The 18,196-nt window shown below is 41.0% G+C and overlaps 1 protein-coding gene across 1 annotated transcript in view; it reads left to right on the top strand.

The window, feature by feature from the left end:
- Positions 1 to 306: 306 nt before the first annotated feature.
- Positions 307 to 18,196, top strand: part of traf4a (tnf receptor-associated factor 4a) — a 30,856-nt gene continuing 12,966 nt past the window's right edge. The window contains exon 1 of the mRNA XM_063907560.1: positions 307 to 825. Within this exon, the coding sequence (XP_063763630.1) occupies positions 683 to 825 (143 nt within the window). The 5' untranslated portion in view covers positions 307 to 682. The remainder of the gene's footprint in view (positions 826 to 18,196) is intronic.

Below are 18,196 nucleotides of genomic sequence, written 5' to 3'. Positions count from 1 at the left end.
ACTTAAATATTACTAACAAACTGCCCGACACTTTTGACTGTACGGACAATAGGTTTAATAAATAGCCAGTATCATTGAACTTAATTAGGTATGTACTGACAAATAAGCAGTACATGTGTACACAGACATGGAAAACAAACATTTGATGTTAAGCCACACAAAAACTCAAATTAAATGTCCATAAAGAGATAAGAGGGGTGTGAAATGGTGTGAACGGAGTGCTTTTGACTCCTCCTGCGTGGAGGAGGAGGCGGGCCTCAGTGCACCTAAACAGACGGAGGGGTTATGCATTGTGCTCAGTCTGCTGTCAGTACTGCATCCACTGAGCAGGAGGAGAGGGCCATACATGAACCCTGAGCTCTAACAGTGCACGGAGAGCGCTATTGGGAAGAATCTGCGATCGTTTATGCAGCGTTTCCTGGACGCTAGTGCCTTTCTTTTGTTGCCGTCAGTCGCCGGGCTGCAGGAGGAAAACCCGGGGAGGAATCGCCTCCTTGAAGCCCGATCGCTCGGTGGCGGAAAGGACGTGATATGAACCCCTCATCGGCTTAAACAGCAGTGCAGCTAAATAGCCCCGTTTTCAGGGGGAGGGGGGGGGACTTAACTGAGGGATCAAAAGAAGACATTAATACCTTTTTAACCTGCAGCAGAAGGCCGAAAAATAGCCACGGAACCTGTAGCGATGCCCGGGTTTGATTACAAGTTTCTTGAAAAGCCAAAGAGACGGTTCCAGTGTCCGCTCTGCAGCAAGGCGATGCGGGAGCCGGTCCAAGTGTCTACCTGTGGACATCGGTTCTGTGACACCTGTCTCCAAGAATTTCTAAGGTACGGTGTGTTTATTTTGTGACTGATCCACCTCTCTGCAGGCGATACCGGAGACTACAGCACAGCTTTGTCTAGTTTCGGTCGAGCAACAGTAAATAAAGGACGTGTGTAGGTGTGTCCTCCTCACCTTTCCTCAGCAGTGTTTAACATTCATTTTAGTAATCCATATGCCACTGCACAATGGTTACAGTATATGGAACCTGGTAAACATCACATTGAACTCTCCCCTTTTTTAGTGTCATGTGTCATCTTCACTGATTTGATGCATTTATGAGCCTCTGTGTTTACATAAACATGACTGAGCTTTTTATTTTAAATCTGTCATGCAGGTGTTGTTCTAGGGCAGGTAGAGGATGTTCTCATTGTTCAGCCATAGATATGTTTTTTCCCTCTTTTGCCTAAATTATTCATGAGTGAGACAAAAAATGAGGCTTTCAATCATGCAAATGATTAGGTAGTGTGTGGGCTTTTTGCAGATGTTGTGTTTTTCCTTTATTCGTTATTTAGGGTAGATTTTTTGTTGTTGTGGTGTTTGTCTCCTCCAGAGGGCCCCTGCCTCCCCATCCTGTCTGTGTTTTTGCCCTGGGGTGGCTGGGTCTGCATGGGGTTGAGGATGATGAGGTTGAGTGTGTGTGTGTGTGGGGGGGGAGGGATTAGACAGATTCCTTCATTGGTGACAGTCAGGGGGCCACTGAGGGACCTTTCACTCTGAGGTCAGCAGTTTGACTGACACCCCCCACCTCCTAATCTGCTCAACATTGAAGCCAGTGTTAAGACTTGTAGAAAGAAAGTCTTTGTTTTAAATTAAGGTGGACTTCATTGTCCAAAACTAGGGACTTACTATCAAACATGAAAGGGAAACTAATAATACCCACCCACAATTTCAATTTGCACATCCTGAACTCTCATCATAAACTTCTTCTGGAGTGTAGTTTAACATAAATAATGTGTGTTGTCATGTTTTAACTGGTCATTGAAGCCTTAATGTTAATGTTTAAAAAAGATCAATCCAATGTAACATCTTGTTTACCTCGAAGCCAAGATCTTTTGCACAGTGGAATATTGAATGCTTCTTCAGGCAGGTTAATAATTATTCTTATCTTATTTTGTTTATAAAATGTTCATAAACAGTTTCCCCAAGCCCATGACATCTTCAACCATATTTCTTTTTTACAACCAATAATTCAAAAGTCAAATGATATTCTAGAAGGCCAAACAATTTATATCAGCAAACTCATTTTTCATGAATTGGCTTATTACAACTCGGTGGTTTTGGTTTGGTTTCAAGAGCTGCAACAATAGTCAATAAGTCACTTTTATCAATTATCAACTAATCCTATTTTTTCATGCAAAAATGCACACAAAAGAGCTCTTTGGATCTGGCTTATAAATGTTTCCATGTTTCTTGTGCATGGTGTAAGTTGACAGGCATGACAAACAATAATAACAACTTTATTCTTGAATTAATAGGTTCTAAATCAAAGTGGATATACTTTATTATTTTTCATATCCAGCTGATATAGAAGAGCATCTCTTGTGTTGTACATGAACATCAGTGTTGACATGTTGCATGAATCATATCAGAGTTTCCATGATGTGTATGGAAGAAAAAGAGAGGAAGACTAAACAGAAACTAGCAGGGTTTTTACTCATTGTTGTTGAAGAAACACTTAAGAAAAGTTAAAGCTCTCAAATGTAGTTAAAATGAACACTAATATATAATAAGTCAATGCTGCATCTCATAAAAGTTCTGTGGTTTGTGTGATTGTTATGCTGTTTGATGTCGTTATTTTACTGTACCCAGCAGTTACCAGCAACCTGAAGGAAACTCACAAGCAAATAAAACTTTGTTAACGACGCTCGCTACAGGAGGGACGAATAGGCCATGTTATCTCATCCTAAGATATCATCATTTTATGCTTCTTTTGTCAGAAAAACAGTCTGCTAGTTGAAAAGAGGGAGGAGGAGATGTGAATGACGGCTCTGAATACTGGAACCGCTGTGCTGTGCACCTTGAGTCATCAGGAAGCCTCCTCTTGCTTACTAGACAGCAGCAAATTGCATTTGGTAAAAAGTAGAAACTCAGATGTACAAAAGCAGCGAGGGAGGAAAAGTGTTCCCTGCTGATCAATGAGTTTGACCCAATGCCTCATCCTGTTCGCCTCCGTCCTCCTCCCCCAGTTTTTGCTTTTTTCATCCTCCCACAGACTGACTGGATGTAACAAAAGTTTCCTGACTTGTGAAAGTTTTTGGTTGAGTAACTGTTTGTCGGGATGTCAGCGCTGTGTGAATAAATGATTCCTCCATGTCTGAGCTGCATAACGATGAAGTCAAATCTGTGAGATGTGGTACACCTTAATGCAATAAGTACACATATTTGCTTTTTCAACAATACCAGTTTTATAAGGCACCCTTAATGAAGGTGTTTTAATGTGTCAGTAATGCAGATTGTACATCTGATGTTGGTTCAGATATCTAAACAAGTTGTTTTTCTCAACTCGTTTCAGCTTCAGCCTGATGCACTTCTCAGTTAGAATAAGGCTTAAATAAACATTTGAATCAAGAGTAGTTCAGCAGCTCTTCCACCTTCACTAACTCTGACAGGCAGAAGCAAAGCTGCCTCGTCACCTATTTAATTAACAAAGTGTGCGAGTCGAGTCTACTTTAAGATCTCTTGGCCGCCGAGCGCACGCATCTTTTTGTGAGGAGAGTTCAAGTTTATTGGGGCTGACAGACAGTAGTTAGCTAATGCTCCTCCTGTTGTGCAACAAGGTTGATCCTTTTGCTGTAATTATTGGAGGCTGTGTAATATCCAGTCTGGGCTTGCCAGCCGACTCTGCCCACTTGCACCCTGACAGCGGAGCTCCCTGCTCTGTTGCAATACACAGGAATGCTACTCCATGCCATTTCTTCAGTGTTCATGAATCTTTCTCAAGAAGTAGACCTTATGATCACCAGGAATTTTAATATTTTAAAATATGTCTTAAATACACTTAATAGTGTAGTTGTAAGTTGAAATGTAATCAAGATTGTAGGTATTCATGTAAAATTCTGTATCAAGTCCGCAATATTAAATGTTAGTTTGTTATGTATGAAAGTTGTTACAATGTAAGATAAATCTTTATAAACACTATAATGTGACTTAAGGCTTATATAAGGATGTTTTAAGTGTTGTTTAATGTTTTGCATGGGCATCACTAATTGTAACTTCTTTTAGGAATTCATATTTTAGATTATTACACTTATTTTCGTATTTTCCTCAATTTTCAACATAAACACCAATCTGCAATTATTCACCACAAGGTGTATTAAATGTCACTCGTTTCTACTTACAGTCCTATTTTATTCAATGCTTTTACTGCAAATCAATGCTAACAAGAAGAAAGGGTTAATCCTGTATTTTCACTTCAAAGCTTGTCAAAATAAACTTCCTTGAGAGGTACTCGAGGAAACACATGAATTGTTCTCCTTTCCCATGTGTCAGCGCCGTGTAGAGGGTGTGTGTGCCTCCTCTATGTTCATAGGCGTGTTAGCATGTGATGCTAATGGGCTGTGTTTCCGGCCCGGGAGGAATGTTTAAACACTTTACAGTCCTGGAGGCTGCCCCAACTCCAAAGGAGAGTCATGGGGTAAAAAGCAGCCCGGTCCTGCAGAGTTCACACTCTGCAATCAAATGAGTCACATGCTTCAACACTTGAGTGTGTGCTGACCAGGGTAGGCCTTTGTTTTAGCAACACTGCCTCTTTAATAAAGGAGAATTACCACTTAATGGTATGTCACACAATTTTCTTCACTGTGTGTGGGCTAAGTAGCCCTCACACATGCCAGGCCTCATGGCTCATCAGTCCTGGGACTCCTGAGCTGCAGTAATGCCATGCAGTGTGACAGCGCTGTCTCTGTGGGCATGATGCAGTGCTGTGCCTTGGCCTTGCCAGGGGTTTAATTGGTTTGTTCGGCTCGGGAGTTTCTTCTTCCACGCACTCGTGTAGAACTGCAACTGCTGACTTACCCAGAGTCACGAGGAGCTCCAAACTGGGTTATAAGGATTTTTTTCCACAACTATATTATTCACTGTCCAAAAGCCAGGGGACTGTATTTTTATTTTTTGTGGAATGGGCCGTGATTCATTTTAACTTTGACACATCCTCTGTGTGTAGTGCAGTTTTATTCTCTCCTCATCTAGGTGATACTCACTCTCCCACGCTTTTATGGTCTCGGTGCCCTGATGCAAAACCACCAACATCACAACAGACACTTTTACTCTTCCTCCAGCAGCGACTGTCTGTCTTAAATGAATGTGTGGGTTGAATGGAAGCAGAACTGATGCTACTTTATAAGTGACTTCTTATGTAGGGTTTGTAAGGTCTAGTTAATGGCTTTATTAATGCAAGAAAGTAAATAAGCATTTTTCCTTCAAATGTACAAAGCTAAAAAGACTTGTTTCCCGCTTATTTCACAACCCAGCAACCCAAAAGTCATTTAGAATAATAAATGATCTGTAAAGCTTTAGAGAGTGATGTATTAACCATTGAAACACTTTATAAAGGCTGACTTGTCAGAAAGTGGTACCATAAAAATCACACGCTTGATCTGAAAGGCATTTGGCCCTGTCAACATGTGGTAATGGAGGTTATTTCTCTCCTTTAAACACATGATGAGTCCACTTCTGTCCATTGTGCATGCAGCCGTGCATAGGGATGTAAAGAGAGGCTCTTTGGGCGTTCCTTTAAGGCCTAAATGGAGCTGTGTTGCATTTGTGCCCAGTGTTGTGTGTAAGTCTGCCACTTGAGGCAGCTGGGGCTTTGTGTCTCAGTGGGTATCTGTATCTGAATGGGAGCAATGCCATGGATGGCTGATGAATGACTGTGTGTTCATTACCATCCCCGGCCCTCAGTCCCCTCAGAGAGACATTCACAGTCCCCTGCAGGTGTCCAAATGCTGCGCAAGTATACTGGGTCAAGATCCGGAGAGTTTTGCAGGGGTGCTCTGCAGTCCCATCCTGTCTTTGATGGCAAGGATGGTCAGTGAGCTGCGCACACAGAGAGATGTTGTCTTCAGCTGTGTGAAAGCCCTCAGACTTCCACTCTGCAGTTTGAGATCTGTGAAGGCGTCTCAGAGCTGTGCACCGAGGGGGCTGTCAGCTGATGTACTTGGGGTGACAGAGCTGGAAACAGTAAACACATCAATGCATAGAAAGAGGCACTCGCTCTGAGAAGATAGAACTACTTGTCTTGGAAAGTAACTGTAAGTACTTTTCCTGAATGTTGCTACACCTTTATGATGTGCCATACCTGTGAAGTGAAGAGACACACATCAGGGAGCTGCCCACAACTAATGTTTACATGTCCCTTATCTTTAAAGATTAACACATATGTTTACTTGCTGCTGCATCAAGCTCATTACTTTCCAAATTATAAATACAGTTCCTAAAGCAAAGGCATAATTACACAAAGTCTGTCTGAAGTGTATTATCCAAAGTCTGAAGTTTGTTTTATGGAGTTTGGATAAGTTCGACATGAGCTACACCTGCAGCTAAAAGTTATTTTTATTGATGTATTTTGATAATAATTTGTCTATAAAATAGTTTGAATACATTTTGGCAAATATTATTGTCTTATCTAAATAGCTGTCCTAAATCAAAGGATTCAGGTTGCAATGAGAGAAAACTGCAACAAATGCAAGCCAGAGAATTAAATCCAAACAAACAACAGGAAACAACCCTAAATCACAGTATTTTATGGGTATAAGGAAATGGATGTTGACATCCAAAAGCCTGCAATTACCCATGTTTGAAAGACTAGCAATAAAAACATTAACTCAAACTGCAGTGGTTGGTTGAAAATGAGTGTACTCTCACTTTGTGTACTCCAGAAAAGGTTGATCATTACAGACAGTCCAATAATTCAGTTTTTCTGACTAACACCGTGATGAATGTTACATTGGTTTACATGCTCTGATTCTTCTGTAAACTTTACAATATGGTTTGAGGAAAATAAAACAAACTGCAGGATACTAGAGTTGTTGTGACTTAATGGCCAAAAAAGACATTTGCAGAGGAAACTTAACTGTAAACTCAATACCCCCACCTCCTCAGAGCCCCGTCCCCCCTGAGACAGATAGATGTAAGCTCGCCAGTTTCAGGATAAGGTAATTTTCTGTGAATCTCCTTGGAGGAAGCTGCAAAGCTTTGCAGATGCAGCTGTGATGATGACATCGCTGAGAGAAAGTGCCCTGACCATTTCACACAGCTGCAGAGGTCCAGAAAATATGTTATAGTGAGATTAGTATTGTGACAGCTGTTTGAATGTAAAGAAATGAGAGAGAGGCCCTTGTGACTTTTAAAAGATAGAGCAGGCACTTCAACTTTATTAAGGTTGAGATGTTTTGGCCTCTCGTTGGGGCAGGGCCGCCCTCCAATCTTTCAGTTCACATCATCTGTCTCCAGCTCGTGAGTTTATTAGTGACAGCATGTTCAAGATTTTATTTGAATCCCAAGTTAAACTGCCTAGATAGTTCAGCTAGCTGCAGCTATATAAATATTCATAAATAAGTAGTGTATATTTCTCTGAAACTAAGATTTGTTTTGTTTTGTTTTGGTTACCACCATGTTGCATTGCCATGTTTCGAGAGTGGCTGAGTGTTGATTCAATAATATAACTGTCCCTAAATGAAATGACACAAATGAGCAGCAGCAGTGTGAATGCAACCTCCTATAAGTGCCAGTTATAGACAAGCCTCAACGTGCCCTCCTCTTATCTAAGAGCCCCTTTAAAACTGAATCTCCCAGCCTTTTGGGGCAAAACAAAGATGCAAAATATTCCAAATATTCAGAGAAGCACCTTTCCCCTCACACAGCGAGCATGCTGGGACCGAACCGTCAAACCCAGCCCTGCTGCCGCTGGACTGCAGCCAGTTGGCCCACATCTGAAAAGCATGGCTAGTACTTACAAGAGCTTGGGTATGCATGCTATGTGAGACAGCTAACATTAAGGCATGTTTATCATAACACGTACATGCCTGTTCCCTCAAAACCTGCGCTCCCCTCCAGAAGGTTTATAGTTTGGGTGTTAAGCTGTGGTTATTTGAAGGTATGAAACAATTTTTCAGTTCAAAACCATTTCCGTGCTCAATCTGGCTTCATCTGCACTGACCTCGCCCACCCTCCCTTCCCCCAATCTGCTTGTCTTGTGCTCAGGTCACTGAACAGAGTTGACAGTGTGACAGCAACACACATGTTCAAACTCCCACAGAAATTATTCCAGCAGGATGCTTATTGTTTCTGTGTCAAATGTTAGTGCATAACTATAAATCATTTCCACAACAGTTAACGAGTCAGACACAATTATTGTATTTACCTAAAACATGTTAGCATCAGTTTTGATTATCAATTAGCCATTAAAGTTGTCATTTTTCTACAAACATGACAACAAATCTGTGTATATCATTTGGCTTTTGTATTTCATTTGAATTTTTTTTATCTTTTCCTTGCATTTTATTGATCAATTGTTTATTTGAGAAAAAACTGTCTGATTCATTTAATAAACAACAAACTTTGTTTGATGCAACCTTAGCAATTATTCCATTCCCACTTTTATAGAAAATGAAGTCAGGTAATGACCCACGCAGCATGTTCTTTAGTTTGTTTCAAACTGATGATGGAAACACAATTATTGTCCTGTTATCGTTCATACAGGAAGAGTAGCTTACACACTCATACTTGTCCACCATGTAGCGTAGAATAAAGTGTTATGATGCATATTATTTTGTTTTTTAAGTGCACAATGGCACTGATTGAAGTATTACCACATAATAACCCATAATTTGAGCTGATGCTCTGGCGGATTTATTTTTTATTAGGGAATTCTCTTAACTATCAGACTGCAGAATGACCGCTGGTTGCTGAGCAGACAGGCTGGCATGTGAGGAATCTGAGTCTGAAAGGAGAGCAGCTGGGAGCGGAGCAGGGAGCGCGGGGAAGTGGTCGACTTGAGGCACCTGTCCTCAGTGAAAGGCTCCTCTGTAAAGCTGAACAGGTGTCGGCGAAGCAGTTAAGCCCTTCACTTGAAGCGAACAGACTCTTGAATTATAGTCATTTATCCACAGGGGCCACATCAATGTTAAGGTCAATGCCCAGTTGCCCCTCTGCCTTTCCGTTTCCTTCCTGCCAAGACTCTTCCACCTTCCCCTCGTGAGCATGGCTGTTTACTACGGTGGTCCTTTTAACCAAACAGCTCAATGACTGACTGTCAAGTACACTAACCCCTTTGTGTTGTGTCTCGCAGCTCATTCTCACATATGTCAACACAGCGCTAATGCTCTGAACCCTTCTTCCTCCCTCGACACAAGCCAACTATTGATCCTATGAAAGGGCTGCACAGGAAGTCACTCTGTCAGGTGCATATCCAAATGGATCATTCAATCAACTCAACAGTGTGGACGAGTGTTTGTGCTTTTCTATACTTTCAGATCACCATCCATGGAAATGGCAATGGATTGGCTGAATGTGGTCATAAATGGACAAGATGGACAATTGACTTAATCTTGAATCTTTTGTTAAATAAAATGTCTGAAAATGGAACATTTACATTTTCAATTAGCTAACTCTGTCCGACCAATAGTCCAAAACCTAATGACAACCGTGAAAAAAAATCACTCTACCTTAAGAAGACATACAAAAACACTGAAAATATTCTCAATATTAATTTGCCATGTTTTGCTTAAAATATTTTAGATTTTTCAAAAAGCAATACAAAACAGCTGATCAAACGTATTGTATATCTGACACAGATTCAAAATAGCATTGTCATCTTTATTATTACAAGAAATGGGTGACATCTCTATTTTTTATTAATTTCTCTTTTTGTTTGCTCCTTTGCTTCCCTGCTCTTTTATGCGCTGATTGAAAAATCTTGTCATTTATCTCATTGTTGCTCCCAGCAACAGGGGCAGGTTGAAGAATTCATGGTAGATGAACAATGCAGCTGAGGCGTTTTGAAACAAAGGAGGCGATTTGACGTCAGCACCTCGCCTCGCTGAACAAAGAAATTGCATCCACAAAGCAAAGAAGTGGACAACTGCAGGAGGCGCAGCCCTGAGCGGGCTGGAAGTCAGTAAGAGGAGGGCATGTACAGGCCTGGGGGCGATTTCCTGTACCGCTTTAATCTACATGTAGGTTACTCCTCATAGATTCAGACTGATAAGGGAAAACAGGAGCCAAAGCATGTCTGAGATTATAACAGCTGATAATAGGAGCAGCGATTGTTTATTTATCATGAATTAGTGCACGTGACTGTGCTCAAAACTGCTCCATCTCCATCTCACACACACACACGCACACGCACGCACACGCACACGCACACACACGCACACACACACACACACACACACACACACACACACACACCTACCTAAAAAAATACCTCACCTTCGCTCCCAGTTACCATGGACACAAAAGCACAGGGCCTAAAATTGTCACTGCGGTTGATGTGCACACCTCACAGGCCTGCATCAGCTGACTGATAAATCAGGAGAAGAAAGTTTTCTTCTCGCAGTTCAATGGGAATGCAAATGAGCCCCAGGCAGATGTTCACATTATATAACGCTGTTTTCTTTGTTGGTATCTGAGAAGAAAGTAAGGCTTAAATTTGACTAGTTTTCGAAAGGTGAGATGCATTGAGCAAGAACGACGAGGCTGGGAGAAAGTTTTCAGTTTTTCTGCCTGAGGAACACAAGTGACCCGTGACACATCAGACTCATGGCTGTGCCTCTTGCTCTTGGCTGTAATAACGGTGACTCACTGGGCAGGTCACACACTTTGACAAGGAGAAATCCAAATCATTATCCCATCTCCATTTTGTCTTCAGTTCGTTTTTCATCGTGACCAACAAACTCTATTGATGCGGAACAAAATGTGCATAACACTTTCTCAACTTCTAAAAAAGTTGGATTCATCCACCTCTGGCTGAAAAACCAGTCAAACCTCAAACTCCGATTGCTGAGGAGAAAAGGCATTAATGTTTGTTCATTTATTAATTGGAGCAATCATAATCTCTTGGTCAACACAGATCTAATGATTTTCTCTATTAACAACGTTTTTGTCCCGCCAGTGAATGTTTGTGCCCAATTGTTCATGATATTCATTGAGCATGTTTCTTGATGATACTTAGACTTTTTCTGAAACTTCCAGGCTTTCAATGCTGTTGTTTTTTACATCCAAGAGTTATTTTGCAAAGCCATTTGAATCAAGTTAATTGTGTGCATCACTGTGAGTCTGGTGCCTTATTTCCTGTTCCAGTGTACACAGGGTGAACAGGTTCAGGTTAATTAAAGGATTTGTTGTCCATAAGATGTCACTGGGTGAAGGGATTATCTGCATTGCCCACCTGCTGCTGTTGGTCGCGCAGTGCAAGCAATGCTTGTTGTGACATAATCTGCCTTTCTGGATCCTCTATAAACTTGTTTACAACTCACTTTGGCTTCACATATTTTCAAAGGACCGACATTCAATGTGCAAACGTTTTTATTGAAGGGTGTTGAGAGCTGTGTTTCTCTGAGGCTCTGTCCCCAGAGAAATGCAGTAGATCTGCGTGCATTAAAAACAACCGTCTTTGTCTGCTGTATGAATTTTGGCATTGAGACTATATAAATGAACTGAAGTGCTAACGCAATGCTATAAAACATGATTCATGGTAAGAGCATGCAAAGCAACAGCTCGTCTTTCCCTCCTCCGGTGCCATAAGCTCATGTGTATAGGTTCTGGTAAATCATGAAACTTTACCTCTAAGTGGTCTCTGATTGATGCTTTTCCTCTGGTGGCCAACAGTGAAGTAAATTCCCTTTTTTTAAGAGAAATTGTCCCTCTTGGCTCTGGGCTGGGTGAAACAGATATGTGCTTTTAAAACTCGTAAAACAAACTCCACTGAGAGCAAAAGGAGGTTGACACAGGAATAATGAGCCGTTTGGAGCAGCTAACAAGCCATTGGCATATTCCTTTTCATTCTTCCCCAGGAGTTAGGACAGTCAAAAAGGCAGTTTTTTCCCGCTAAAATCCACACCGCGTAATTTAGGAATGACCTGTGAACGATCATACAATGGGATGACCTCACACGTGGCATCTTAAACGGTTAAAGGAGCATTAAACATCTGGATGTAAAATCCTTTTTTAAATTAAAATGTCTCTTTAACAAAAATGCCTTGTGGGATTTTGTGTCATTTATTTTTCTTTAATCTTCATTGAATGCGAGGGAGGATAGTTTAAAGACTCCACTAAAGTTCTGTCCTGTCTTGACTGATGGAGGATTTTTATATTTCAAGATTGCATTCGGCCTCGTGATGCTATCCTGGCATTTACATCTTGTGTGACTATCCTGTGTGTGTGTGAAGGACTGATTTATCTGCTGCTATCCTAACTAATCAGAGAAAGTGTGTAAAACATGAGCTGCTTTATGATACAAAATATGTTTACCTCTGGATTTACAGGGCATTAACTTCCTCCTTATCAACTGTCTGTAACATCTGGCAATCTACAACATACTAGCTCAAGCAAAACTTTATGAGAACATAAAAGGCCTCCAGAAACTTGAAGGTGCATGTTCTCGTGGAGAGTTACTTCACAGAATATTGGAAATATCTCATTATCCGTCCGCTTATTATGACGCTAATGTTACAGCTAGCTGCAGATAAGCATGCAGGTTAAATCATCTTTTTCTTTCAATTATACAAATTGGTGTATATATAAATTGGTGATTTTGTAACCTTTGGACATAACCAGGCCAGCTGTTTCCCCCTTGTTTCCAGTCCTAATGCTAAGCTAATTGAGCTTGGACAGTTTAAGAAAGTTGCTGACTTTAGCTCCCAGCAAAAAAAGCAAATAAGCTTGTTTCCCAAAATGTTTTGTTATTGCTTTTAGGTTTAAAAAAACAACCTGTGAAATTACCTCAAACTGAACACCTGCACATTAGCTAGCTTATTTTTTTCTGACTGACGCCTTTTATTATTGCAGCTGCATTCACATGCTGATTGAAAATGCCTTTTCTGTTATTTTGACAGACAGTTTGTATCATGGCCCAAAGTGCACTGCTGCTTCCATACTTAATCTGTATTAGTGCTGCGATTTCATGCTGTGCTTCTCAATGATTGTGACTCCAATGGCACATTCATTAATGCCATTTGAAGGAAAAATTAGATGACAGTGTCTAGTGCTGCTTCTCCTACGCCATATGCATACAGTTGGCAGGCAGTTCTTCTTTTTTAATAGGCCAGGCAATGCCTTGGCAATCTCCAAACCCCTCCGTCCAGTGCAGGCATTCCACAGGATTAGCGTGGCAGCGCCTCGAAGCCAGCCAGCCACCGTCGCTGCAGATCGCCCTTTTTAGCAGAAATCTGTCCTCTGAAGCTGAGCTAAAATTAGAGCTGCCATCTGTGATTAAAACCGCTCAAGTTTACACGTGTCTGGTGCAATTTATGGCATGTAACTGCTTCCATTTGGGGTGAGTTGGTGAATAACGGCTGATCAGTCTCTTTCACTATGTGTGTCAGTGGGTAGTAAAATGGAGAGTGGGGTTTTTAACACCCACTGCAACCTTGACAGCAGCTTTTAGCGCTTTTTTAAAGACCAGTAGGTCCTCCTCACATATGCTACATGTTAAAGCTCAGGACTTCCATTGATCTCTAGGCACAGACCTCCATCTGCTCCGCCCCTCTACAAACCGCCCTTCAACTAGATCAAACGTAAAGCGTCTCTTTCAAGCCCTGCTTTCCTTTCATGTACACAGCTCCTGCATGTGGGTAGGCCTCCGATAGGTGGTCTCTTTTTTTGCTGTGCTGAGTGGATGAGCGTGACTGCATTACACTGCATGAGCTCAGCTCCTGATACAATTGGTGGAACAGACTCCCCCCCCCCCACCACCACCACTACCGTCACCCTGCACCCAGATCAGCAGCAGTTAATGAAAGTGGATTGATTTTCCCGTACCTTCTGCATACAGCGTATAATCTGGGGGATGAAATCGACCAGGAAAATAAAAGATCCTACTGCATTCTATTACATTTGCTGTTTTATTTATTTAAAAGCCTGACAGTCTGTATACTGTTGGTATGAAACTGAAGAACGCATTGACATGATATGGATTTTAAACAGGATGATAAAAAAAACGTCAAGCGTAGCTGAGCATGTTAGCACATCGGCCTATTTATCAAACATCCTGCAAAACAGCAAATAACTGTATTTCTCAAATGTCAAACTATTCCATGTCAAAGCCCGATCACACTGATGGAAGGAGACAGTTTGAGGGGATTATAAATACTTTTAAGCGCTGTCTCCCCTTCTCAAACACTTAAAGATGGATTATGGCATCTTGCAGGCTTGCGCTCAGTCTGCAGATGTCTGCTCCTCCTGCTACTGACCCTCCCTCGACTTCCCTTCCTTACTTCCTTCCTTGCTGCCTCTCACTCTGTCTCTGTGGTCGGCTTGTCCTCTGGCAGGTGGCTCTTTCTTTTAGCATTTGCTATCATGGCATGGTGTTTTCTAACTGCTCCCCAGGCAATTACAATGAGTCACCTTATTAATTGCTTACAAATTCAAACTGACTGTCTTATTTTGCCCCGCCAGCTTCTCTGAGCTACTTTTTCTAATCACACAGGCAAAATATTTCCGCCTAGGAAATGTAGGTCTGAACATTTTCTAAACCTACAGTAATTGTGCTCCACTAAGCTCTTATGTTTGTTGGATATTATATTCATGGCTAATCATTTTCCTAAAACACAGACGTTTTGTGGGCTGTATGTTTTCGGAGGCGTACGTTCTTTCATTTTTTCATACATTTAATAAATTGAGTGGGTAGACATTGAAACACACACTTTTTTGTCCAGGAACAGGGATTTTTCTGGGTTACATCTAATAGTCATAGTATTTTGTATATAATTCATATCGTACATTCAGTAACAGTAAGAGTATTTGAGATGATGAACTGATAAGCCTAAAATGTGGTAGTATTGTTGAAATGTAACTATTCTTTATACAGTACTCAGTAATATTTCTCCTTATCTGCTGTCTGTGCCATTGCATAGCTGACATTTCAGAAAAACAAACTGAGAATGTGTTAACCTTTGGACCCTTTATAGCTGTGTGAACTTGCTCACAGATGGCTTGTGCTCACAAATGTCAGCACGGCGAGGCCAACTACGAGGAGAAATGAATATCATTACATAACCAATGATGGCATGAGCATCATGGCCTCAGGTGTATACTGTTAGGATCTACAATGTATGCTAGTGAAATTATCTGAGTCAGTATATTACACAAAAGAGAGGAAACAAAAGCATGAAGAAAATAAGCTTCCCTCTGCAGGTAGTATACGTGTAGCTCATAATAACACAATCCTTTTTTAATGGTTTTTCTATCTTGGTCCACGTTTGTGCTACATGGGGTGCTGGAGATGAAGTCAGTGAAAGAGGCCAGACATCCAGCCACCCACACACACACACTCACACTCTCGTAGTAGTGCCTTTCAACAACTTGCATCATTTTTTCCCAGCCTTGGCAAAGAAACACAAGAGAAAAAAAAGTGTTCATCTGGTTAAGAAAGCATAAAATAGAGATTTTAAACTTCTCTATAAAGTTTAACTCTGCTTGATTTGTATAAAAAAGTGCATAATCACCATTGGAAGTGCTATAATTTTCCGCCTGTCTTTTTAGGTTGTCTAACTCTGAGTCAGATGTAATTTATTTCTGTCTAGTTGAGGACCATGTCCTGCAGACTGTCAGCCGTTGTTGCTTCATATGAAACAGCTGCCACTGGCTGTTAGTGACGAGCAGATGAAGTAGAATGGGATTTTACAGGTGTCATATCCAGGACAGGCGTGCACTAAACTCAACAAGCAGGTTCCTGAAATGTATCAAGCTATAGGAATTTATTCCCATCTCCTTTTTGGAGAATGTAAATGATGCATAAAGTCTGTTTCACTCACATTTACGGCCTTTCCTTTGATAGAAACATAGCATTATCAGGCGCCTGTGAAATACTGTGTTTGGTAAAATATGGTCTGTAATTAATGACAACATTTTAACTTTACAAGAAAAGGACAGAGCAGATCGGAACAAGATTAAGCACACATATTCAAGTCTCCGCTGTTGAACTGGCTGAAAGGCTTTGCTGGGTGCTCAATTTAATGAAATAAAAAATAAACATTTAAGATTTTAGAAAATTGAGAAAGGGAATGGGTTTTTTAACCTAAAAAATAATTGTTTAACCGATGAATCAATTAACAAAAGAATTTCACTAAATTCAGCTCCTTCCTTTACTAAATATTTCCAGGATTTTAATGTTAACTATGACAAGAAACAACTTGGAGGCTGAGCTAGGTGTCAAATAAACAATCCAGTATATTTTTATTGTGTTGGAAGCTGAGATGTTCATAATTATCAGCATAATGAAGAGAATGTTACCACAAATGTGTGGTCTAGCTCTCTCACAGCACCTCTGAGGATATATCCCACCCAGACAGCCTGTGGGGAGCGGTTGAATCACCTGTAGGCAGGTGCATCATCACACTCTGTGAAAGTAGGAGCTGCTCCTCCCTTTTCAGATAAATGAGATGGCTGCCGAGAACTTGGACCAAAGCCAAAACAGCCTTGGGCGAAGGAAGCTCTATTCGCAGAGTATCGGGTTTCACAGGTGGAAACACCAGCCCACCTGCCCTGTCACTCGACCTGGTATAGGAACAGCTTTAGTCAGCAGGTTACATGAGGGAGTTAATGTAGTTTTGAGAATGAAAGGAAGAACTTCTGCAGCGTTAAAGTCCAGGAAGTAAAAGCCAGTTTTTCAAAGGACGGATGGTTAGTTTGTTTATAAAATGACAAATTAAACTATACAGAAATATGATGGTATACTAAATTAGTGTTTCCTCCACTGAATACACCCTATTATGAATGTGCCTGAGAAATGTAACTCGGAGGCAGATCCTCAATTTTCATTTGAAATAAATTGTGGTGAGACGGCTCCAAAGGCAGCTGGGAAAACATAAAAATAATCTTTTAAATCTTTGGAAAAACATTTGCTTCCTTTTTGTGAAGTTTCCATAATTAAAATCATACATCATTTCAATTTTGCTAGAAAACTACTGACTGTGATTTCCTTTTACTCAATTACAGTTGACTATTCGTAATGCACACAGTTTACTTGATATAATATTAGTTTGGAGTCGGGTAACACTGGTCTCAAAGATTTGTTTACATACCACAGGTTGAATTCTGCTTCGTATAAAACATTTCCATTTAACTTTAAGATTAGCCAAAAAAAAAAAAAGCAAATTCTTACATTTCACATCGACATCAACCTACATCATGGTTTTGATGGTTTGTATTTGTAATGTCTCTATAATATCTAGAGAAGTTGTAAGAGAAAAAAGTCATGACTTCACACACAAACTGTAAAGCACATGGATTTAGGGGGATTATAGGAACTCTACAAAGTTCCTGTTTTCTCTTCAACTTCCTCAGAGGAGAAGCCGGGAGTTTATTTTCAGCTTGGAGACAGAGAGCCCGAACAGAGGGCGCTGGTGGATTTTAAGGTTTTGTTTGTGTATATATAAGTTAATCCTGGTTATAACTTGAAAAGACAAAAGGGTTTAGCACGGGGATGAACATAAAAGCTAGTGGTGAGCTCCTGCAGGAAATAAGTGGGCCGTTCAGTAAAGGCTCCTCGATGCTATCTGAGAAAATACCTCATGTGACAGAGGTCTGTTTAGAGTGTTAATGTGCCACAGACTTGCGCTCTCCAAAGACCTCATGCTTTGGATTTAGTTTGTTTAGTGTCCCTCAACAGCCCTGCCCTCCACATAGCAAACACAGGGAGGTTTGTTCAGTAGTCTCTCTGTTAGTTAATATAAAGCAGCTTTCAAGGTCACTGTCACCAGCATGCGCGCTCTGTGTGGCCCCCAGAAAACAAAAAAACTCCATTCTGCACCGGTGAGATTAAACCTGAGGGATTTGTACTTCTCACCGCCTGGCGGTCAGGAGCTCAGTGCAGAGTGACGAAGCATGTTGTGGCGGATGTCCTCGTGGTATTGTCTGGATGAATGCAAGGCTGTTTAATCTGCGCCTGCAAAGAAGATTTGAGAGAGGCCAATAAGAGGGGAGAGGGATTTAAGGTCAAATGCAATAATAGGTTTGACTAGTTGGTGCATTGCTCCTACACAGTGAGTGTTTTCACTAGTTAACACAATGTGATAATGTGTGTGTCCATGTCTGACTGTGAATTTGAGGTGATTTAAACATGACCGTCCCCACAGCAGAGCAGCTGTTGAGCATCGGCTGCTCCGACAGACAGAGCAGACAGAAGGAGGCGATAAAATTTTAATGAGGTGATTGCAT

Source organism: Eleginops maclovinus, chromosome 18, assembly GCF_036324505.1.
Source record: "Eleginops maclovinus isolate JMC-PN-2008 ecotype Puerto Natales chromosome 18, JC_Emac_rtc_rv5, whole genome shotgun sequence".
NCBI classification, from domain to species: Eukaryota; Metazoa; Chordata; class Actinopteri; order Perciformes; family Eleginopidae; genus Eleginops; species Eleginops maclovinus.
This window is presented reverse-complemented; position numbering and strand designations above follow the sequence as displayed.